This window comes from Pan paniscus, chromosome 13 (genome assembly GCF_029289425.2).
Source record: "Pan paniscus chromosome 13, NHGRI_mPanPan1-v2.0_pri, whole genome shotgun sequence".
In the NCBI taxonomy this organism is placed as follows: domain Eukaryota; kingdom Metazoa; phylum Chordata; class Mammalia; order Primates; family Hominidae; genus Pan; species Pan paniscus.
In genome coordinates this window covers 105,354,920-105,379,374 of record NC_073262.2, presented here as the reverse complement: position 1 = coordinate 105,379,374, position 24,455 = coordinate 105,354,920, and the positions used below count along the sequence as shown (strand labels likewise).

Here is a 24,455-nt window from a genome sequence, read left to right as displayed (position 1 = left end):
CTACGATAAACATGTGAGTGCAGGGTATCCCTTTGATATGTTAATTTTTGTCTTTTTGATAACAGCCATTCTAACAGGGGTGAGGTGATATCTCATTATGGATTTGGATTTGATTTGCATTTCCCTGATGACTAGTAAAGATGAACTTTTTTAAATATATATTTGTTGGTCATTTAATCTATGTCTTCTTTTGAGAAATGTCTAGTCAGACATTTAATCTGTCTCTTCTTTTAAGAAATGTCTAGTCAGATTGCCCATTTTTTAATGGGATTCTTTGTTGTTGTTGTTTTTTGCTATTGAGTTCCTTGAAGATTCTCGATGTTAGTTCCTTGTTGGATGAATAGTTTGCAAATATTTTCCTCCATTCAACAGGTTTTCTCTTCACTCTGTTGTTTCCTTTGCTGTACAGAAGCTTTTAAATTTAATATAGTCTCATTTGTATATATTTTTTTGTTACCTAGGCTTTTGTAGTCCTAGCCATAAAATCTTTGCCTAGACCAATGTGCTGAAACATTTCCCCTATGTTTTCTTCCAGGAGTTTTGTAGTTTTGGGTCTTACCTTTAAGGTTTTAATCCATTTTAGGTCGATTTTTATATGTAGTAAGAGATAATGGTCTACTTTCATCCTTCTGCATAAATCAGTTTTCCCAGCACTATTTATTGAAGATGTTCTTTCCTCCAGTGTATGTTCCTAGCACTTCTGTCAAAAATCAGCTGGCTGAAATGCATGAATTTATTTCTGGGTTCTTTATTCTGTTCTGTGGATCCATGCTGTTTGGATGACTATAGCTTTGTGTAATATATTTTGAAGTCAGGTAGTATGATGCCTCTAGCTTTGTTCTTTTTGCTTTGTATGGCTCTATTTGGGGTCTTTTGTGGTTCCATTCAAATCTTAGGATTGTTTCTTCTATTTCTGTGAAGAATGTCATTGGTATTTTAACATAAATAATTAATATTTTAATTGCAATCAATCTATAGATTGCTTTGGATAGTATGGTCATTTTAACAACATGAATTCTTCCTATGAACATAGGACATCTTTCCATTTGTGTCCTCTTCAATTTCTTTCATTAGTTTTTGCAGTTTTTGTTGTAGATATCTTTCATTTCCTTGGTTAAATTTATTCTCAGGGTTTTTTATTGTTGTTCTTTTTTAGCTATTGTAACCTGAATTGCTTTCTTGATTTCTTTTTTAGCTAGTTCACTGTGAGTGTATAGAAACACTACTCATTTTTATATATTGACTTTGTATCCAGCGACTTTAGTAAATTCATTTATCAGTTTTGTGATTTTTTTTGTAGTCTTTTGGTTATTTTATGTACAGATAAATTGGAATGGGTAGGTTTTTCTATATATAAGATCATGTCATTTGTAAAGAAAAATTTGACTTTCTGTCTTCCAGTTTGGATGCCTTTTTTTTCTTTCATCTGGTTGCTCTGGCTAGGACCCCCAGTACTATACTGAATAACTGGTGAAAATGGGCACCCTTGTCGTGTTTCAGTTCTTAGAGGAAAGGCTTTCTGCTTTTCCCCATTTGGTACAATTTAGCTGTGGGTTTGTCACCTATTGCTTTTATTATGTCAAGGTATTTTCCTTCTATGCCTAATTTGTTGAGAGTTTTTACCATGGATGAATGCTGAATTTTATCACATGGTTTTTCTGTATCTATTATAATGATTGTTGGTTTTTGTCCTACATTCTGTTAATGTGATATATCACATTTATTAATTTGTCTATGTTGAACCATCTTTGCATCACTGGAATAAATCCCACTTAATCTTGTTATATTACCTTTTTGATGTGTTGTTAGATCTGATTTGCCAGTATTTTGCTCAGGATTTTTGCATCTATGTTCAATAGGGATACTGGCCCATAGTGGGTTTTTGTGTTTTGTTTTTTTTTTTTTTCCGGTGGTGGCTGTTGTGCCTGTGTCTGGTTTTGGTACAGGGTAATGCTGGCCTCATAAAATGAGTTAGGAGAAACTCCTTCCTCTATAATTGTTTGCAATAGTTTGAGAAGAACTGGTGCTAGTTCTATTTTATGTCTGTTAAAATTCAGCAGTAAAACCATTTAGTTCTGGGCCTTTCTTTGTTGGGACAATTTTTATTACTGATTCAATCTCATAACCAGTAACATGGTTTGTTCAGGTTTTCTACTATTTCCTGGTTCAATCTTGGTAGGCTGTATGTGTCAATGAAATTACCCATTTCCTCTAGGTTTTCCAATTTGTTAGTGTATAGTTGTTCACGCTTATCTTTAATAATCTTTCTTCTAATACTTTTCGGTTTGGTTTGTTCTTACTTTTCTAGTTCCTTGAGGTACACTCTTCAGATTGTTTATTTGAAATCTTTTTTTTAATGTAGGCATTTATTGGTATATACTTTCCTCTTAGCAATTCTTATACTGTATCTCATAGGTTTTGGTATGTTGTACTTGCATTTTCATTTGCTTCAAGAAATTTTTTTTTATTTCCTTAATTTCTTCATTGACCAATGGTCATTGAGGAGCATGTTAACTTCCATGTATCTGCACAGTTTCCAAATTTCCTTCTTGTTACTGATTTCTAGTTCTAGTCTGTGGTATGAGAAGATACTTGATAACTTCAATATTTAAAAATTTGTTGAGATATGTTTTGGGGCCTAACATATGGTCTATCCTGGAGAATGTTCCATGTGCTGATATGTGTATGTGTATTCTGTAGCTATTGGATGAAAAATTCTGTAAATGTCTATTAGTTCAATTTGACCTACAGTGCAGATTAAGTGCAATGTTTCTTTCTTGACTTTCTATATAGATGATCTGTTTGATGCTGAAAGTGAGGTCTTGAAGTCTCCAACTATTATTGCATTGGGGTCTATTTCTCTCTTTAAGCTCTAACACTGTTTGCATTATACACTTGGTGCTCTGGTGTAAGGTGCATATATATTTACAATTGTTATATCCTCTTGCTGAATTAATCCCTTTATCATTACATATAATAACCTTGTCTTTTTGGTTTTTGACTTGATGTCTATTTTGTGTTATATAAATACAGCTAATCCTGCATACTTTTGGTTTCCATTTGCGTGGAATAGTCTTTTCCATCCCTTCACTTTAAATCAATATGTGTTTTTACAGGGGAAGTGAGTTTCTTGCAGGCAGCATACTAATGGTTCTTATTTTATTACCCATTCAGCCAGTCTACATCTTCTAATTAAAGCCATTTACATTCAAGGTTGTTATTGATAGGTGAGAACTTACTTCTGTCAGTCACTTTAATTGTTTTTTGATTGTTTTGTATATCCTTTGTTCCTTTCTTCCTCTTTTATTGTTTACCTTTAGATGTGGTGGGCTTCTTGTAGTGATAATATTTGACTTTCTCTTTCTCATTTATGTCTGCTCAACCAGTGAATTTTACATCTCTGTGTGTTTTCATGATGGTAGATACCCTCCTTTCATTTCCAGATGTAGGACTTGCTTAAGTATTCCTTGTAGGGCTGACCTAGTGGTGATTAATTCCCTCAGTTCTTGCCTGTCTAGAAAAATACTTATTTTGCCTTTTTTTTTTTTTTTTTGACACAGAGTCTCACTCTGTCACTCAAGATGGAGTGCAGTGACACAATCTCCACTCACTGCAACCTCTGCCTCCTGGGTTCAAGAGATTCTCATGCCTCAGCCACCTGAGTAGCTGGGACTACAGGAGTGCACCACCACACCCAGTTAATTTTTGTATTTTTAGTAGAGACAGGGTTTTGTCATGTTGGCCAGGCTGGTCTCAAACTCCTGACCACAAGTGATCTGCCTGCCTCAGCCTCCCAAAGTGCTAGGATTACAGACATGAAAGACCATGCCCAGCCTTTTTTTTTTTTTTTTTGAGACAGAGTCTCACTCTATCACCCAGGCTGGAGTGCAGTGGCGCAATCTTGGCTCATTGCAACCTCTGCCTCCCGGGTTCAAGTGATTCTCTTGTCTCAGACTCCCGAGTAGCTGGGATTACAGGCACCTGCCACCATGCCCAGCTATTTTTTTTTTTTTGTATTTTTAGTAGAGATGGGGTTTTGCCATGTTGGCCAGGCTGATCTCGAACTCCTGATCTCAGGTGATCTGCCCACCTTGGCCTCCCAAAGTGCTGGGATTTACAAGCGTGAGCCACCATGCCCAGCCAACTTTCCTTTATTTTTGAAGGATATTATTCCTGGGTAAAATATTTTTGGCTAGCAGTCTTTTTTCTTTCAGCACTTTGAATATATCATCCCATTCTCTCCTGGCCTGTAAAGTTTTGGCTGAAAAACTTACTATTAGTCTGATGGTGCTATCATTGGGATGTTTGTTCCTCCAAACCTCATGTTGAAATCTGATGCACAATATTGAAGGTGGGGCGTAACAGGAAGTGTTTGGGACATGGAGGCAGATTTCTCATGAATAGATTAATACTTTTCTCTAGGGAAGAAGTGAATTCACTCCATTAGTTCCTGCAATAGCTGGAGGTTAAAAAGAGTCTGGCACTATGCCTCTATCTCTCTTGCTTCCTCACTTGATATGTTATCTCTGCACACACTGGCTCCCCTTCGCCTTCCGCCATGAGTGGATGCAGTCTGAGGTTCTGGACAGTCTACAGAACCACAAGCCAAATAAAACCCTTACCTTTATAAATAAACCAGACTTGGGTATTCTTTTACAGAAACACAAACGAACTAAGACAGATGGGGATTCTCTTACATGTGACTTGACACTTCTCTCTTGTTTTTGGAATTCTGTCTTTGACTTTTGACAGTTTGACTATAATATGACTTGGAGAAGACCTTTTTGGGTTAAATCTATTTGGGGATCTTTGAGCTTCCTGTATCTGTATATCCATATCTCTTGTAAGACTGAGGGAGTTTTCAGCTATTACTTCACTCAATAGGTTTTCGATGTCTTTGACCATCTCTTCTTCTGGAAGTCTCAAAACTCAAATACTTGGTTGCTTGTTGCTTCCTATATGTCACAGAGGCTTTGTCATCCCTTTTTATTCTTTTTTGTTTGACTGGATTGTTTCAAAAGACCTGTCTTCAAGTTGAGAAATTCTTTCTTTTGCTTGATCTAGTCTATTGCTGAAGCTCTCAACTGAATTTTTATTTCATTCTTTGATTTCTTCAGCTCCATGATTTGTTTGGTTCTTTTTAATCTATCTATCTCTTTTATTCAATTACTCATTCAAATAAATTATTTTCCTGATTCTTTGTATTGTTTATTTGTGTTCTTTTGTATGTCATTGAGTTTCTTTGATATCACTATTTTGAACTGTTTTTCAGGAATTTCACCAATCTCCTTTTCTTTGGGATCTGTTACTGAAGAATTATTGGGCTCCTCTGGAGATGCCATGGTTCCTTGCTTTTCTACTTTTCTTGTATCCTTATATTAATACTTGCACATTTAGTATAACAGTCACTTCCTCCAATTTTTTGAATTGGCTTTCATAGGGAAAGCCTTTTTCCTATAGATTTATCTGTTGCGTTGCTTGGGTAGCTTTGTCTTTGATTCTGGGTGGGTGCAGTAGTGTAGTCTCTATATGATTTCTTTGGCCATAATCAGCAACAGTGGTGTCTCTGAGTTTCTCAGCAGCTTAGGCTGGAGTTGTCAGTGAAGGCTGTGGTAAGGCTTTGCAGGGTACAGGAATACTAGCCAGGCTAGTCCTCAGGCATCAGCAGTGGTGGCAGTGGGCCTGGTGTGCTGGTCCTTAGACCCCTGGGTGGCACAGACAAGCACCAGTATTGGTGGGTCTGGGTAAGCTAGTCCTTGGGTTTCCATGTGGCATGCTCAGGTGCCAGTGGTGAGCTGGGCAGGTGGGTCCTCAGGACTCTGGGCATTGTGTGTGGTGTTGGCAGTGCAGTAGCAGTGGTGGACTGAGTAGGTCATCTCCAGGCCCCGAGGTGGTTTGTGTGACTGAGTGGCAGCAGCAGGCTGCATGGGCCAATCCTCAGACTCCCAAGAGGTGCTTGTGGGGGCTGGTGGCAGGCAAGGGCCATCCTTATGCCACTGGAGGGTGCATGCATGCACTGGTAGCATCATTTCCCTTAATTTTTGAGAGTTCTTTATACGAGGGTTATTAGCCCTTTGTGTCTGTGGTATATGTTGTGAATATTTTTTGTTTTTTCAGTTTTTATACTTGGTTTATAATGTTTTCTGCCATACAAAATGTTTATATAATTAAACTTATCAACCTTTTGTTGATTATGAATTTTGAGTCATAGAAATCTTTTTTTTCTGCTGAGATTACAGAAGAATTCACTAATGTCTTCTAATACTTACATGGTTTTGTTGTTTACATTTAGATCCTTAATCCATTTAGAGGTTGTTTTTGTATATGGTGTGGTCTCATTCTTTTTATAAATGGCTACGACTTGTCCCAGTGCTAGTAATTCAAAAGTTCATCTCTGACCAGTGATTTGAGATGCCTTTACCATACAGTAAATTTCTGTATGTACTTGAGTCAATTTTTGGGCTTTCTAGTCATTCCTCTGATCAGTTTGTCAATTCATGTACCAGTAGCACATTGCTTTACTTGTAAAGGCTTTATAGTATGTTTTGACATCTGGTAAGGCTAGCTGCCCTCATAGTTTTTCCTTTTCACAGTTTTGCTGGTTATACTCACATATTTACTTTTCCCTATGAGCTTTACGTAGCAAGTTCTATTAGTAGCAACTTTTCTAATGCTGTAAAAAAGCTTACTGATATTTTTATTGGGATTGTGTTAAATTTATGAATTAAATTAGAAAGTATTATATTAACTCATCCTATCCAAGAGTAACATATTTTACATTTGTACAGGTCTGCTTTGTATCTTTCAGAAGTGTTTTTAATTTTCCCCATGTAGATTGTGTAGTACTTATTAATTTCATTCTTAAGTATTTAGTTGTTTTTGCTGCTACTGTAAATTGGAATTTATTTTCCATTACGTCTTCTAGCTGGTTGCTGTTTGTATATATAAATGGTATTGATTTTAGCTTGTTAATGCTATGGACTGCAGTCATACAAAAATTTTCACTGGCCAGGCGCGGTGGTTCAAGCCTGTAATCCCAGGTTGGGAGGCCAAGGCAGGTGGATCACGAGGTCAGGAGATCGAGACCATCCTGGCTAACACGGTGAAACCCCGTCTCTACTAAAAATACAAAAAATCAGTCAGGCAAGGTGGCGGGCGCCTGTAGTCCCAGCTACTTGGGAGGCTGAGGCAGGAGAATGGCATCAACCCAGGAGGCGGAGCTTGCAGTAAGCCGAGATCGCGCCACTGCACTCCAGCATGGGCAACAGAGCAAGACTCCGTCTCAAAAAAAAAAAAATTTTTTTTCATTGGTTTTATTGATTCTTGGAGGTTTTCCAACTAGATATACTATCATATTATCTGAAAGGGAGTTTTATTTCTTCATCACCAACTCTTTTTTTTTTTTTGAGACAGAGTCTTGCTCTGTCACCAGGCTAGAGTGCAGTGGCATGATCTGGCTCACTGCAACCTCCACCTCCTGGGTTCAGTGATTCCCCTGCCTCAGACTCCTGAGTAGCTGGGACTACAGGTATACACCACCACTCCTGGCTAATCCTTTGTATTTTAGTAGAGATGGGGTTTCACCATGTTGACCAGGATGGTCTTGATCTCCTGACCTCGTGATCCGCCTGCCTTGGCCTCCTAGAGTGCTGGGATTAAGGCATGAGCCACCGCGCCTGGCCTTCATCACCAATTCTAATGGCTCTAACTGACTTCTCTTTTCTAACTGTATTAGTTAATACCACTAGTACAATGTAAACAGAAGTAGGGATGGTAAGAATCCTTGCCTTGTTCCTCATCCTAGTGGAAGTATCTCTCATGTTTCCCCATTAAATAGCATGGGATCTTAAGGTAAAGAGAAGTGTGTGTATGTGTGTGATCATATTAAGAAAGTTTTCCTTATTTTAATGTTCTTGAGTATTTCTACATACATGGACATTTCCCAAGGGCTTTTTTTGTACCAATGTAGATATTCATATGATTCTTTTTGTAACTAGAGAAATTTTAAAGCAGGTACAGTCAAATGACCTCCATAGCCATTAAATTATCTACCTTCAAGCAATATGACTTCCATGTACAACTTCCCCAATATGAACAAGCTATGAAATTCACTGCAAGGTAAAAGAATGTCATATATGGCTCAATAGCTACAGACCATCTAAAGGTTAGAGAATATGTACCAAAACCAATTATTTTAGATTTAGAATAGCTGAACTTCCACAATATTTTCCTGTAATAATTAGGCAGCAGCTGGTTAAGATGCAAAAATGGCTTAATATACTAAATTTTGCTCCATAAACTATAAAATAAGCACAAATACACTATATACAGTAATAATGCAAAGCAACCACTATATTCTAGAATTCAATAACTATATATTAAAAAGTGCCATATTAGATCTTTTATTACTGAAGTGTTAGTCATGATAAAAATTAAATACTTTTTTTTTTTTTTTTTTTTTTTTTGAGGCAGAGTCTCGTTCTATTGCCTAGCCTGAAGTGCTGTAGTGTGATCTTGGCTCACTGCAACCTCCGACTCACAGGTTCAAGTGATTCTCATGCCTCACCCTCCCGAGTAGCTGGGATTAAAGGTGTTTGCCACCACACTCGGCTAATTTGAGGATTTTTTTTTTTTTTTTTTTTTGAGATGAAGTCTCGCTCTGTCCTCCAGGCTGGAGTGCAGTGATGCAATCTTGGCTCACTGCAAGCTCCACCTCCTGGGTGCACACCATTCTCCTGCCTCAGCCTCCGAAGTAGCTGGGACTACAGGCGCCCGCCACCACGTCTGGCTAATTTTTTATATTTTTAGTAGAGACAGGGTTTCACCATGTTAGCCAGGATGGTCTCAAACTCCTGACCTCAAGTGATCCACCCACCTCAGCCTCCCAAAGTGCTGAGATTACAGGTGTGAGCCACCATGCCCAACCTAAATACTTAATTTTAAATTTGCTGTCTTTTAATCTGAAAAACAATTTGGACATGACACATTTTTCATTGTTCATCTCAACGGTATATATTAATGAAAAATGGAAAAATAACAACAATTAACAATAGAGAGGCCAGATACAGTGGTTCACACCTGTAATTCCAGGACTTTGGGAGGCTGAGTCCGAGGGAGGACTGCTTAAGGACCAGACTTCGAGACCAGGCTGGGCAACACAGGGAGACCCAGTCTCTATAAAAAATTTTAAATATCAGCCGGGCATGGTGGCACACGCCTGTAGTCCCAGCTTCTTAGGAGGCTGAAGTGGGAGGATCACTTGAGCCCAGGAGGTTGAGGCTGCAGTGACATGGTCACTCCATTCTAGCCTGGGTGACAGAGTGAGACCCTAGGAAGGAAGGGAGGGACCGAGGGAGGGAGGGAGGGGAGGGGAGGAAGGACAGACAGACAGACAGGAAGACAGACAGAAAGAACGATGGAAAGGGAAAGGGAAGGAAAAGGGAAAAGGAAAAGGAAAGGAAGAAAGCAGGCATAGAAAAGCATAGAATATCCATAATATGATATACCACAGGACCATTAAAAATGATGCTTTGGACAACCTCAACAATGTTAACAAAATATTAACATTCAAAGTTAGGGACAAAGAAAACAACAGAACATATGGGGATTTTTGTTGTTGTTGTTTTGAGACAAGAGTCTCACTCTGTCGTCCAGGCTGGAGTGCAGCAGCATGATCTCAGCTCACTGCAACCTCCACCTCCTGGGTTCAAGCAATTCTCCTGCCTCAGCTTCCTGAGTAGCTGGGATTACAGGTATGTGCTAACATGCCTGGCTAATTTTTGTATTGTTAATACAGACAAGGTTTTACCATACTGGCTAGGCTGGTCTCAAACTCCTGACCTCACGTGTCCCACCCACCTCAGCCTACCAAAGTGCTGGGATTACAGGCATGAGCCACCACACCTGGCCGACATAAGGTTTTATAAAAAGACTGAAGCTCCATTTTGTTTTATAGAGTAAGTAGCACTTATTAAGCACTTAATATGTGCTAGGCATTGCTCTAAGCAGTTTATATACATTATTTTATTTACTTTTACAAAAGCTCTCTCTATAAAAATAGGCAGTTACTACCCCCATTTTACACTGAAAAAATGAGACTCTGAGAAGCTAATAATCTAGGGTCACAGAATCAGGACTAAACTTACATCCTACCAAATTTAAAATGCCCCCAAATATTGAAAAGTTATCCCTATACAGTGAGAGTATGTGATTTTTGATTTTTATCTTTTGAAATTTTCAATTCTTCTAAAAGTAGTTTCCTATCCTTTGATAATCAGAAATTTTCTAAAATGAGTACTTCACTAATCTTAGTTAATTCAGAAATATATTAAGATAGTCTGAACTGATGTCTTTTTATAAATTCTCCATTTCCCTTAAAGATGTCCTCACTTCCACAAACTTGAGTTGACAGAAAAATGAAGTCTTGTGATCTTCTGTGATAATTGTAAGTAGGTTGTTCTGATTCAAGTCTGAAAGTTGTTTCTTTAAAGGCTACCTTAGATATGACACCAAAAGTAATCCCCATAAAAGAAAATAATAATATACTGCCAAAAAAATTTTTTTATGTTTGCTCTGTGAAAGACAGTAAGAGAACAAAAGACAAGTTGAGACTGGGAAAAAGTATCTGTAACTTACCCAACAAAGGACTTTTATCCAGAATGTCTAATAAGCTCTCAAAACTAATAACAACAACCAACCACATTTGAAAATAGGCAAATGATTTGAATAGACACTTCACCAAACAGGATACACAGATGGCAAATAACCATATGAAAAGATGTTCATTAGGGTAATGCAAATTAAAATCAAGATGAGATGTCCTTCAACAAGAATTTAATATCAATAGCTACATTGTGGGAAATCCATGTAATGGAATACTATTTAGCAACTAAAAGGAATAAACTGGCCGGGCACAGTGGTTCATGCCTGTAATCCCAGCACTTTGGGAGGTCGAGGTGGTCAGATCACCTGAGGTCAAGAGTTCAAGACCAGCCTGGCCAACATAGTGAAACCCTGTCTCTACGAAAAATACAAAAATTAGCTGGGCGTGGTGGTGTGTGCCTGTAGTACCAGCCACTCGGGAGGCTGAGGCGGGAAAATCGCTTGAACCCAAGAGGCAGAGGCTGCTGTGAGCCAAGATCACGCCACTGCACTCCAGTCTAGACTACAGAGCGAGACTCTGTCTCAAAAAAAAAAAAAGTTAAACTATTGATACACACAACTACTTAGAGGAAATGCAAGGGCACTATCGTTGAGTGAAAGAAGACAGTCTCAAACGATTACATACTGTATGATTCTATTTATATGACATTCCCAAAAAGATAGGGTTAGAGTGATGGAGAACAGAGCAGTGCTTACAAGAGATTAGGGATGGGGGAAGCATGTATACAAAGGAAAAGAATGAGGGAATGTTTTATCTTGACTATAGTGGTGGTGGTATAATCTACATATATGTTAAAAATTAATAAAATTGTACAATCAAAAATGTCCATTTTATTATACAATAATTGAAAAAAATAGAGGAAAAAGATGACAGGGTCATATCTTTACCTGCCTAATATTATCTCTTTAGGTCCTTTCCTAGAGACAGTTACATGCTGAAGTAAATAATAAAATGTGGGAAGAATTTTTTTTTTTAATTCAGTCCACGTATGACTTAGGTATACCTTAAAAGTTAGGTGTACCTGTTATAGATGAAGTCAACTGACTAGCCCAGTCAGCTTCCTGTCTTTTAGAGTTGCTGTTTTTGACTCCTTTCATTTTAATGCTAAAAGCCAACAACTTCCCTCACTTCCCACAAGTCCCATCAGCAGCCTAGCATTAGCTCATCTGTGGTACACTGGTGATAAGCAGTAGCTGAGTAGGGGAGAGAGATATAGCATTAATTTTTTTTTATGAAAATGTGCTTTGGTAGGCAAGTAGGATGGAGAAAGGTCTATACAGGAATTCAACCGAGTTTCATGAGAGAAAAATGAGCCAGAAACCCTAATACAACCAAAGGGAGGTGAAAACTGATGATTGGCTGATTGTTGATTGACGGACTAAAGCAGGGTCTCCCTCTGTTGTCCAGGCTGGAGTGCGGTAGGGGCAATAACGGCTCACTGCAGCCTTGACTTCCCTGGCTCAGGTGATTCTCCCACCTCAACCTCCTGTGTAGCTGGGACTACAGGTATGTGCCACCACACCTGGCTAATTTTTTGTATATTTTGATGAGACAGGGTTTCACCAGGTTGCCCAGGCTGGTCTCAAACTCCTGGGCTCAAGTGATCCATCTACGTCGAACTCCCAAAGTGCTGGGATTATAGGCTTAAGCCACTGCCCTGCGCCCAGCCAAAAACTTGTTTAGAATGGTAAAAAAATTAGTAAGCACCTGAAAAAAAGCTTTCCAGTCTTAAGGGCTTTTGACTCCAGACCACCATGTGGCCTTCATTCTTAATATCCTGTCACTGTTACTTCATTTCTGTCCTCCAGCAATCACTGTCCTCTCATCTGGTACCTACCTTTACAGCTCTTCCAAGCTGCAGTTATATTCTGTAATAAAGGTCACAGCAAAAGTACCTATTCTCTCAATTTTGAAACGGCAAAAAACTTTTAAAAATTAAATAACATTCATGCTCTGTTTTGGACTGACATCCCAAGATTTTAGTGTAGGGCAGTAATTTTCATTTTCAAATTACAATGCACCTTCCATTCCTCAGAGAAAAGTAAGTTTCTTTTTCTACCTCACTGTCTCTTGGCTCTCAAACCCTCCTAGGCTAGTAAGCGTCTTCAGCCCAGATGAAGAAATAAGAAAATCCTATGGGAGGGCTTTCTTGCTTGAGGCTATAGTAACAGCCACAAAATACCCACACACTTTTAAAATTCTTACCTCGGGGGTAGGGATAGCATTAGGAGATATATCTAATGTTAAATGATGAGTTAATGGGTGCAGCACACCAACATGACACATGTATATATATGTAACAAACCTGCACGTTGTGCACATGTACCCTAAAACTTAAAGTATAATAAAAAAAACATAACTACTGTAAAAAATAATAATAAAAAAATAAAATTCTTACCTCAAAATTAGTTTATGTGACTGTGAAGATGCTGGCATCTCCCACTCTTGTTACTAACATCAGACTCTAACACTCAATCAAATAATTCTGAAATGTGTTGGCTATATTTTCTAATGAGACAATTTCATTTAAACATCTGACGGTTTTGTCATTTGGGGAAACCTTTGAAATGTGAAAGACTCTAGCTCTAAGAAACCTGGCAGTATTTATTCTTCCTAATGAATAATCTCCCCTGAATTTCCAGGGGAAAAAAACATGCAGAAAAGTATGTGAGAATTCTTTTCTAACTGTAAGCCCAAGAAAAACTATCTTTTGTTAACTAGTAGCTGTAGACTACACCACTATCCTAACAGCAATACTGTCCCTTCAATGTTAAGAGATTAATTTCCTAGTAAAAATCATCTTCTGCATATCGTGAAATCCAAACAAAATACTGTAATAACTTGTAAAAAGTCTCAGAAAAACACACAAAGAATCCCCCAAATACTCAAGCTTCCTAATCAAATAATATAAAAACCTATCTTGAGAAAAGAATAAATACTGAAAAAGCTTTAAGTCCACACACACACAAAATGGACCCAACTAAATAACCTTAACTAGGAAAATGTTCTACAGAATCTAAGACAGCAAAAATGAAGCATTTGTAATACTCACAATGTTCCATGTTAAATACAAAAAGGCAGTGTAATCTAACATATGATATGCTCTCAATGAGGAATGCAAAGAATAAAACACTTAAAAGAAAAAAAATGTCAGCAATAGGGGAGAGAGATACAGAAATACAGCTCTCCTTTGGAAATTTTCCTATTTCATTAAAAAAATTCTTTAGAGATAATTTTTCTATTCGACTTTTCTTAGCTTCTAAAATTTCTATAATGAGCTTGTGAGTACTTTTGTAATAATAAAAGCTTTAAAAAGTTTAACAAGAAATTGGCAAGGAAACCAAGTCTGTTTACATCTTTTACATTTAGGTGCTCCCTCAAATGGCCTAAGATACTGAGAAATTACTATGTACTTAGAATTGCATAAAGAGTTTTATAACATTTTATCCCATTTAAGCCTCTGGACAACACAACGAACAGGTAATATTACTATGCAGAGAAACTGAGGAACTTCACACCTCTAGCAGGCAGCAGGACTCAAGACTTCAAGCCAGACAGTCTGACCTCAGAGTGCACTGTTAAATAACCTCCCTGTTTACTTTTTTGGTTCTTTTTAAGCATCTAATTTAATTTACTATTTCTAGACAACCGTATTCGTATTTTATATATTTGTGTTTTTCATGTTGGTTGACATTTCTTTAAAAGCTTTACTAGAATATAATGTATAATACCATACAATTCACTCATTTAAATTGTACAACTATGGGTTTTTTGTTGTTGCTGTTTTTAACAGACAGGGTCTCATTATGTTGCCCAGGCTGGTCTTGAACTCCTGGGCTCAAGTAATCCCCCCACCTCAGCCTCCCTAGTAGCTGGGACTACAACGGGTACCACCACACCCAGCTAACTTTGGTTTTTTAATGGTATTGAACAGAGTTGTGTGACCATCACTGCAATCTATTTTCAAATCATACCAAAAGCAGCCCCTCATTAGCAGTCGTTCATCATTTCTCCCCAACTTTCCCAGCCCTACTCAACCACCAGTCTGCTGTGGGAAGTCAGGGACCCCGAACAGAGGGACTGGCTGGAGCCGCAGCAGAGGAACATAAATTGTGAAGATTTCATGGACATTTATCGGTTCCCAAAATTAATACTTTTATAATTTCTTATGCCTGTCTTTACTGCAATCCCTGAATATAAATTGTGAAGATTTCATGGACATTTATCAGTTCCCAAATAATATTCTTATAATTTCTTATGCCTGTTTTTACTTTAATCTCTTAATCCTGTTATCTTTGTAAGCTGAGAATGTACATCACCTCAGGAACACTATTGTACAAATTGATTGTACAACATGTGTGTTTGAACAATATGAAATCTGATTGTAAAACATGGGTGAACAATATGAAATCAGTGCACCTTGAAAACGAACAGAATAACAGCGATTTTAGGGAACAAGGGAAGACAACCAAAGTTCTGACTGCCTGCAGGGTCGGGCAGAATAGAGCCATATTTTTCTTCTTACAGAGAGCCTATAAATGGACGTGCAAGTAGGAGAGATATCACTGAATTCTTTTCCCAGCAAGGAATATTAATAATTAATACCCTGGGGAAGGAATACATTCCTGGGGGGAGGTCTATAAACGGCCGCTCTGGGAGTGTCTGTCTTATGCGTTTGAGATAAGGACTGAAATATGCCCTGGTCTCCTGTAGTACCCTCAGGCTTATTAGGGTGGGGAAAAGATCCCGTCCTGGTAAATTTGAGGTCAGACCAGTTCTCTGCTCTTGAACCCTGTTTTCTGTTAAGACGTTTATCAAGACAATATGTGCACAGCTGAACACAGAAGCTCATCAGTAATTCTAATTTTGCCCTTTGCCTTGTGATCTTCGCTTTGTCCTTTGCCTTGTGATCTTTATTGCCCTTTAAAACATGTGATCTTTGTGACCTACTCCCTGTTCATACACCCCCTCCCCTTTTAAAGTCCTTAATGAAAACCTGCTGGTTTTGCGGCTCAGGCGGACATTACAGACCTACCAATATGTGATGTCACCCCCAGCAGCCCAGCTGTAAAATTCCTCTCTTTGTACTCTTTTTCTCTTTATTTCTCAGACTAGCCGACACTTAGGGAAAATAGAACCTACGTTGAAATATTGGGGGCGGTTCCCCCGATACCAGTCTATTCTCTATCTCTATGGGTTTGCCTATTTTGGGTATTTCCTAAGAATGGAATCATATGTTATGTGCCCTTTTGTGTCTTTTTTTTTTTTACTAGCATGTTTTCTTTTATTTATTTATTTATTTATTTACTTATTGAGATGGAGTCTCACTCTGTCACCCAGGCTGCAGTGCAGTGGTGCGATCTCAGCTCACCACAACCTCTGCCGCCCAGGTTCAGGTGATTCTCCTGCCGCAGCCTCCCGAGTAGCTGGGACTATAGGCACGTGCCGCCATGCCCAGCTAATTTTTTGGTATTTTTAGTAGAGATGGGGTTTCACTATGTTGGCCAGGGTGGTTTCAAATTCCTCACCTCAAGTGATCCACCCAACTTGGCCTCCCAAAGTGCTGGTATTTCGGGCATAAGCCCCCGTGCCTGGCTAGCATAATGTTTTCAAGGTTCAGGCATGTTGTCGCATGTACTGGTACTCCATTCTTTTTTATGATCAAATAAAATTCCATCATATGGATATACCACATTTTATTTACCCTTTTATCAGCTGATAGACATTGGGTTTTTTCTACATTTTGGCTATTATGAATAATGCTGCCATTAACATACATGTACAAGTTTTTATGTGGACATATATTTTCAATTCTCTTGGGTATATACCTAGGAGAGGAAGTGCCGGGCCATTTGGCAATTCCACGTTTAATCTTTTGAGGAACTGTCACATTATTCTCCAAAGCAACTGTTTACATTCCTACCATTAATATATCAAAGTTCCAGCCAGGCGCGGTGGCTCACGCCTGTAATCCCGGCACTTTGGAAAGCTGAGGCAGGTGGATCACCTGAGGCCAGGAGTTCAAGACCAGCCTGGCCAACAAGGTGAAACCCCATCTCTACTATAAATACAAAAAAAAAAAAGAGAAATAAATAGGCTAGGTGCAGTGGCTTATGCCTGTAATCCCAGTACTTTGGGAGGCCGAGGCAGGCAGATCACCTGAGGTCAGGAGTTTGCAGCCAACCCAGCCAACATGGTAAAACCCCGTCTCTACTGAAAATATAAAATTAGCTGGGCATGGTAGCACACGCCTGTAATCCCAGCTCTTCAGGAGGCTGAGGCAGGAGAATCACTTGAACCTGGTAGGCGGAGATTGCAATGAGCCAAGATCATGCCATTGCACTCTAGCCTGGGCATAAAGAGTGAAACTCCGTCGCAAACAAACAAACAAAAAAAAGTAGGCTGGGTGCAGTGGCTCACGTCTGTAATCCTAGCACTTGGGAAGACCGAGGCGGGAGGATCACGAGGTCAGGAGTACGAGACCAGCCTGGCCAAAACAGTAAAACCCTGTATTTACTAAAAACTCAAAAAATTAGCCGGGCATGGTGGTAGGTGCCTGTAATCCCAGCTACACAGGAAGCTGAGGCAGGAGAATCACTTGAACCCGGGAGGCGGAGGTTACAATGATCCAAGGTCGTGCCACTGCACTCCAGTCCAGGCGACAGTGAGAGATTCCATCCCAAAATAAATAAATAAAATAAAATAAAAATAAATAAAAGTTTATATATTTTTTTAATTGAGAAGGAGCTTCTCTCTCTCTCCCTATATGTGTGTGTATATATATATATATATATATATATATATATATATATATATATATTCCAATTTCTCCACATCCTCCCCTGACACTTATTATCTGTCTTTTAAATTACAGCATTCTAATGCATATGAACTGGTATTTCACTGGAGTTTTGAATTGCATTTCCCTATTGACAAATTATATTGAGCATCTTTTTCATGTGCTTATTGGCTATTTGTACATCTTCCTTGGAGAACTCTCTGTTCAGATCCTGTCCCATTTTTAAATGTTTTTGTTAAATTACTGAGTTGCAAGAGTTCTTTACGTAGTTTAGACACAAATGCCTTATCAGATATATGATTTGTGAGTTACTGAGTTGCAAGAGTTCTTTATGTAATTTAGACACAAATGCCTTATCAGACATATGATTTGTGGGTTATCCTATTCTGTGGGTTATCTTTTCACATTCTTGATGATGCCCTTAGAATCACAAGTTTTTAATTTTGATAAAGTACAATTTATCTACTTCTTTTCTTGCTTTTGCTTTTAGTGTCATTTCTAAGAAGCCGTTGCCTAACGCAATGTCACAAATGTTATGACTATATTTTCTTCTAAGAGCTGTTAGGTTTAGCTCTTACATTTAGGTCCTTGACGATTTTGAGTTACTTTTATATATGGTGCTGAGGTAGATAGATAAACTTCTAAAATCCTATTTCATTTTTTATTTTTTCACTGTTTGTTTGTTTATTTAGAGAACTCTATCTCCCCCGACTGGAGTGCAGTGGTGCAATCTCAGCTCACTGCAACCTCCACCTCCCAGATTCAAGCTATTCTTGTGCCTCAGCCTCCTGAGTAGCTTGGATTATAGGCGCGCGGCACCACGCCTAGCTTATTTTTGTGTTTTTAGTAGAGAGGGGGTTTTGCCATGTTGCCCAGGCTGGTCTTGAACTCCTGGGCTAAAGCAACCCACCCGCCTCGGCCTCCCAAAATGCTGGGATTACAGGCGTGAACCACCACGGCCGGCCTTAAATCATATTTTAAAAGTTAAAATTGACATCATCCTTAACTTTCATCTCTATTTTTCTCAAATATTGTCAACCATCAGCTAGCACAGAGTTTAAAAACCTCAGACTCTGAGGTTAGAATGCCTAGGTTAGAATTCTGGCTGTCTCGTGTGACCTTAAACAATATACCTGACCTCTCTGGGCCTTGATGTTCTTGTCTATAAAATGGAGAGACTAACAAACCCCACCTTAAAGATGAGGATTGAATGCCAATAATGTATCCAAATGCTTACCATAGTAAACCCTTTTAATAGAATTCAACTATTAATTCTTACCTTCTAAATATCACTCAAGTTCATCCTCAGCAGTTTAAAAGTTTCTACCCTACTAGAGGCCATCATTTCTTACTTGGATCACTAAATCCTATTCTTAAATTATTTCCCTACTTCTAATCTTGTCTCTTCCCAATTCGTTCTATATCTGACCCCATAATGACCATTATAAAATAGTCACATATCCATATCCTGCATTTTAAAAAATAGCCTAGGTTGAAGTCTAAATGTCTTAATAAGTGAACATGGAGACTTTCAGGTTTGGCTGCTATTTACCTCTCTATCCTGCCTAATCTCTTACCACTACTCCTATCTGGGGACATGACTTTTTCCACCTCATACTTATCTTTCAGGGATCAGCTAGACACCATTTTCTCTGAGACGTCTTTCTAGATGACTCCATCCTTTTCCAAATAAACACATCTTCTGTTGCATTCTGAATTCTCCCTATCAACACATTCATTATACAGTGTTATAATTAACTGTTTACTCATATCTCTTTAATATGAGAACTGGTGAGGACAGACAATATTTCTTTATCACCACATCCCCTAATGAGTACTACAGTCACAGGCCAAAATGATTAATAAATATTGTATGGGCTGATGAATGGCCTCAGAAGTACACATGTATCGTGTGGCACTTTTCTCCACTAGATAGAGAACCCACCAAAACAATAACTTAATAGAAATTATTTTCATGTTTACAGCCTAAGGGTTTCTTTTTAATTTTTTTTTTTTTGAGATGGAGTCTCACTCTGTCACCCAGGCTGGAGTGCAGTGGCACGATCTCTGCTCACTGCAATCTCCGCCTCCTGGGCTCAAGCCATTCTCCTGCCTCAGCCTCTCAAGTAGCTGGGGTTACAGGCACCCGCCAGCCTCGCTAATTTTTGTATTTTTAGTAGAGATGTGGTTTCGCCATGTTGGCCAGGCTAGTCTCGAACTCCTGACCTCAGGTGATCCACCCACCTTAGCCTTCCAAAATGCTGGGATTACAGGCGTGAGCCACCGCGCCCGGCCAGCGTGAGTTTCAATTAAATATGAGTACTACTGTCATTACTATCATGATGCACATGTGCCTGACTTGCGGTTGGCTGATAACACTAAATAAAATGGGAGAAATAGTTAAGACGCTTGATGTGTCAAGTGTACAAAACTCAAACTAGATGAACTATTTTTCAAGTTTCTCTATTTTTCAAGTTTTTCTTGTCCTTACCCTCTCTGCAAGGAAACGTTTTTAAATTAAATATAAATTTCAAGTAAATTCCAATAATCTTTATTAAGTAAATTCAACTTGCAAGAAGAAAAAAATGAAAATTTGAATAACCACTTTAAAATTGTTGGTTTTAACACAAGTTTAAAAAATAATCACTTCAGAAACTTCTGAAGTCCTAAAACTAGCCACTTAATTCAATAAAATTCCATCCTAATCCCTATTCTACTTGGAGTAAAAATATGGACTGGGAGTAAAAAGTGGCCTTATTTTTTAGAAACACATACCATTTATTTATGAATGAATGAGAGGAAGGGGAAGGTTGGCAAATTCATCTGTAAAATCATCTGGGTCTTCAGCCTCTTGAGAGTGAGACTGGGTTTTTAATTAACATTCCAAATTCAAAAGTTATTAGTCTTTACAAATTTTTCATTTCTTATTTTGTCAATTTAAAATTTCTATTTCTCCAGAAATAAATCTAGTTTGTACAGGTTTTTAATATACACGAATACTAATGTATAACCGTGTTTTTAATTAAAATATCAAATATAGAAAAAAGTTACTAGAAATTATAATCGAACTATAAATTTGGCTGGACATAGTGGCTCATGCCTGTAATTCCAACACTTTGAGAGGCTAAGGTGGGAGAATCACTCAAAGCCAGGAGTTAGAGACCAGCCTGGGCAACACAGACCCCATCTCTACAAAAATAAAAAATAAAAAATATTAGCCAGGCATGGTGGTGCACATATGTAGTCTCATCTACTCAGCAGGCTGAGGTGGGAGGATCACATAAACCCAGGAAGTCGAGGCTATAGTGAGCTGTGATCACCCTGCTGCACTCCAGCCTGGGTGACAGAGCAAGACCCTGTCTCAAAACAAACAAAAAACAATCTCTATAAACCTGTGAAATCAAATCTGACCCGAGTATTAATATTTTGGGGCAAAATCAGTTTGAAAAATTCTATACCTTTACCCATACTTTCCATTGCAAACAATCTATACATTTAACAAACATCAGACACTACCAAACTATAAAAGGGGTTGGCCTGCCTTCTCTGTAAAGGGCCAAACAGTAAGTATTTTAGGCTTCGTGAACCAGACAGTCTCTGTTTCAACTACTCAATTTCAGAAGACTGGTTCCAGGACAGGACCCCCCTCCAAATACCAAAATCCACAGATACTCAAGTCCCTTATATAAAATGGCATGGTAAGTGCATTATGATTTAGGAACATCCTCCTGTATATTTTAAATAATCTCTAGATTACTTATAATACCTAATACAATGTAAATACTATGTAAATAGTTGTCATGCTGTATTTTTATTTGTACTTTTAATTATATTTTAAAATATATTTATATTTATACATATTCTATTCTATTTTTCCAAAAATATGTTTGATCCATGGTTGGTTGAATCCATAAATGCAAAACCTGAAGATATAGAGAGTCAAATGTATATTTTTGTGGCACAAAAAGGAGCAATAGACAATACATAAAAAATGAGAGTGACTGTTTTCTAATAAAACCTTATTTACAGAAACACATGGTGGGACATTCTTGGCTCCCGGGCCACAGTTTGCCAACTCCAGTATTATAAAACAACTGAGAGTCACAGAACTAAGCCTTCTAGTTTCCCTCTACCTTCCAGGCCCTGCTGCCTTACTGTTAACATGGAAAATTCAATCTAGCCTTCCTCATTCCCAAAGCTTCAATTCTGGAACTTGAAAGATCCTGAAGGACCTGAAATGAACTTGCTTTCTCCTTGCCAAGAGATCTCATCCAATTTCAATTCAGTAAAAAAAAGTGTTCTTTGGATGGATGAGCCATCAAGAGCAGTTCATGGGTTCTACTAAAAAATCAAAGCAGATAAAGGTTTGTCTCTATCAAAAGACTTCTATGAGACAGCTATTTTTTTTTTACATTTTTTAAAATTATACTTTAAATTCTAGGGTACATGTGCACAACATGCAGGTTTGTTACATACATACCCATGTGCCGTTTTGGTTTGCTGTACCCATTAACTCGTCATTTACATTAGGTATTTCTTCTAATGCTATCCCTCTCCCATCGCCCCAGCCCACAACAGGCCCTGGTGTGTGATGTTCCCCGCCCGAGACAGGTATTATTATTCCCATCTTCACATGAGGAAACTGAGACTTAGAAAGGATAAGTTATTCAGCCAGGGCCTGTTCCATACCCAATGCTTAATTCTCTGTGTCATTCTGCCTCCAAAATATTGAACTGATAAAGCCAAAAATATGGTAAACCAAAATAGATAAGTAGCTATGTCTCCTAGAAGTCGTATCTTAGGTCACTAAAGGAAAATATCATTTTGTCAACTTAATATTCTGTTTTCTTATAAAGACTGTGATTCAGTATTTAAATCACTGTTTCAAATATGTTTTTGAGCATTTTTGTCCTAAACAATTACCAATGAAATAACAAATCACCAGAAAAACAACAAATTCCTTTTCTGGATTTTGTGGTATTGGTACTCTTACCTGACACTGGTTAATAGCTGCATGGTTGCCATGAAATGGAGACTGTCTTTCTTTATCTCGATGATGCCGACTGCTGTGTTTACTTCTCTGCAACTGCTGGCGTAATTTTGCAATCTGAGAAAGCAAAAATAGCAAGTACACCAGAGTGTTTTCCACATGAAACAAAAACACATCCTTGCTTAATAAGAACCAGTAAAACTTACCCTTAATAAGTCTTTTGAATTTTTGAACCATATCACAAAGTCTCATTTTTTTGTTCATAATTTTATACACATATACACATGCATGTATGTGTATATGTTCCAACATTGTTCTCAGCCTTCGAGCTTCCCAAGTACTACACAAATAAAGTTTTCAGCACTTAGAATTACATTACAGTTTTCACGAAGAATTAAAAAAAAACAATCATTCTCATTGCCTTTACCATAAGTTAACTTTTATTTCAATTTAGGTTTATTGAACACCTAGCTTTCAACAGTTCCAAAAATTACACAGTATTTAAAAATCAACTCAAGTCATGAAATATATTCACAGATATCATCTTTAAATAACGAATGCAATTCCAATGAATATCTTATTTATTCTTTGACCGAGTTTTTGCATTTCTACATTATGTGTGAAATGAAAATGTCACTAATTAGCAGCACAGAAAATGGTAATCATAGCATGGAGCCATAACCATCATGGTTATAGTGAGTACTGCATTTCAGAAACACCACCATATATAGAAAAATAACAAATGTGGCCAGATGCGGTGGCTCATGCCTGTAATCCCAGCACTTCGGGAGGCCAAGGCAGGCAGACTGCTTGAGGTCAGGAGTTAGAGACCAGCCTGGACAACATGATGAAACCCCATCTCTACTGAAAATACAAAAATTAGCTGGCCATGGTGGCATACACCTGCAGTCCCAGGTACTTGGGAGGCTGAGGCATGAGAATTGCTTGAGCCTGGGAGGCAGAGCCTGCAGTGAGCCAAGATCGCACCACTGCACTCCAGCCTGGGCAACAGAGCGAGACTCCGTCACACACACACACACACACACACACACACACACACACACACACACACACACACACACACACCAAAAAAAGAATAAATGTGAATTTGTTGTATTGTTACAATTTTTAAATCTGATGTTAATAGACAGGTATGAATTCTCCTAAAAAAAGACAAAAATACATAATCAGGTAAGTGATATATAAATATCCCTATTGAAATCTTTATTAAATCAATACAATAATTGTTTTTGTTATTTAAGAAGCCAAAAAGAAAAAAGAAATCAATGGAAAATGACAAATCCTTGCTGCCCGTAATATCAAGGAAATAGCCAACAAAAGGATATTTCCACACCCACTATCTTAGAACCATTTTTCTGACCTCCTTAAGTTGATCTGTACTGCCCCAAGATGCTGAGCGCTTGTGAGACCCTTTCTTCTTTTCAGAGTATTCTTCAGCCCATGCACTCTCTGTCTGTAATGAAAAAAGAGGGGAGGTGTATTTTAACAAAAATCATTTCACAACAATGTCTACCATATCTTTCTATTATAAAACATATTTCCATTACAGAAAAATTAGACATTAAAAATAATTAACACAAATTACTCAAAATTCTCCTGGCACCAGTTACTTAACTGGTATTAATTACAATTAATATTTTGGCATACTTCATTTTTATTGCTAATAAAAAATTAGTATTTTTACATACTTATAATTATACTACAAATAAAGCATTTATGGAACAAAGTTAACTATATATAATACCTAGAGTTACCATAGTTAACTAACATACAATAGCTAATAATGTTAGCTATTATTAGCATGCACCAGGCACACTAATAATAGCTAACATTCTTGTGCTTTTATGTGCTAGGCACTGTGCTTTCATATGCTTTATCTGACTTAACACATGTAAGATGCCTAAGGTGTTACAAGCGGCAAAGCCAAGAAATAAACCTGAGACTCCAGAGCTCGTAATATTAACTTCTATATTATGTCTAGT

At 37.9% G+C, this 24,455-nt stretch overlaps 1 protein-coding gene across 1 annotated transcript in view; it reads right to left on the bottom strand.

The window, feature by feature from the left end:
• The window catches only part of FAM117B (family with sequence similarity 117 member B), a 134,340-nt gene that overhangs the window by 20,816 nt on the left and 89,069 nt on the right, over window positions 1-24,455 (bottom strand). Inside the window, exons 3-4 of the mRNA XM_008974205.4 lie at window positions 23,834-23,926; window positions 22,456-22,569 (exon numbers count right to left, since the gene is read on the bottom strand). Coding sequence (XP_008972453.2) covers window positions 22,456-22,569; window positions 23,834-23,926 — 207 coding nt within the window. The remainder of the gene's footprint in view (window positions 1-22,455; window positions 22,570-23,833; window positions 23,927-24,455) is intronic.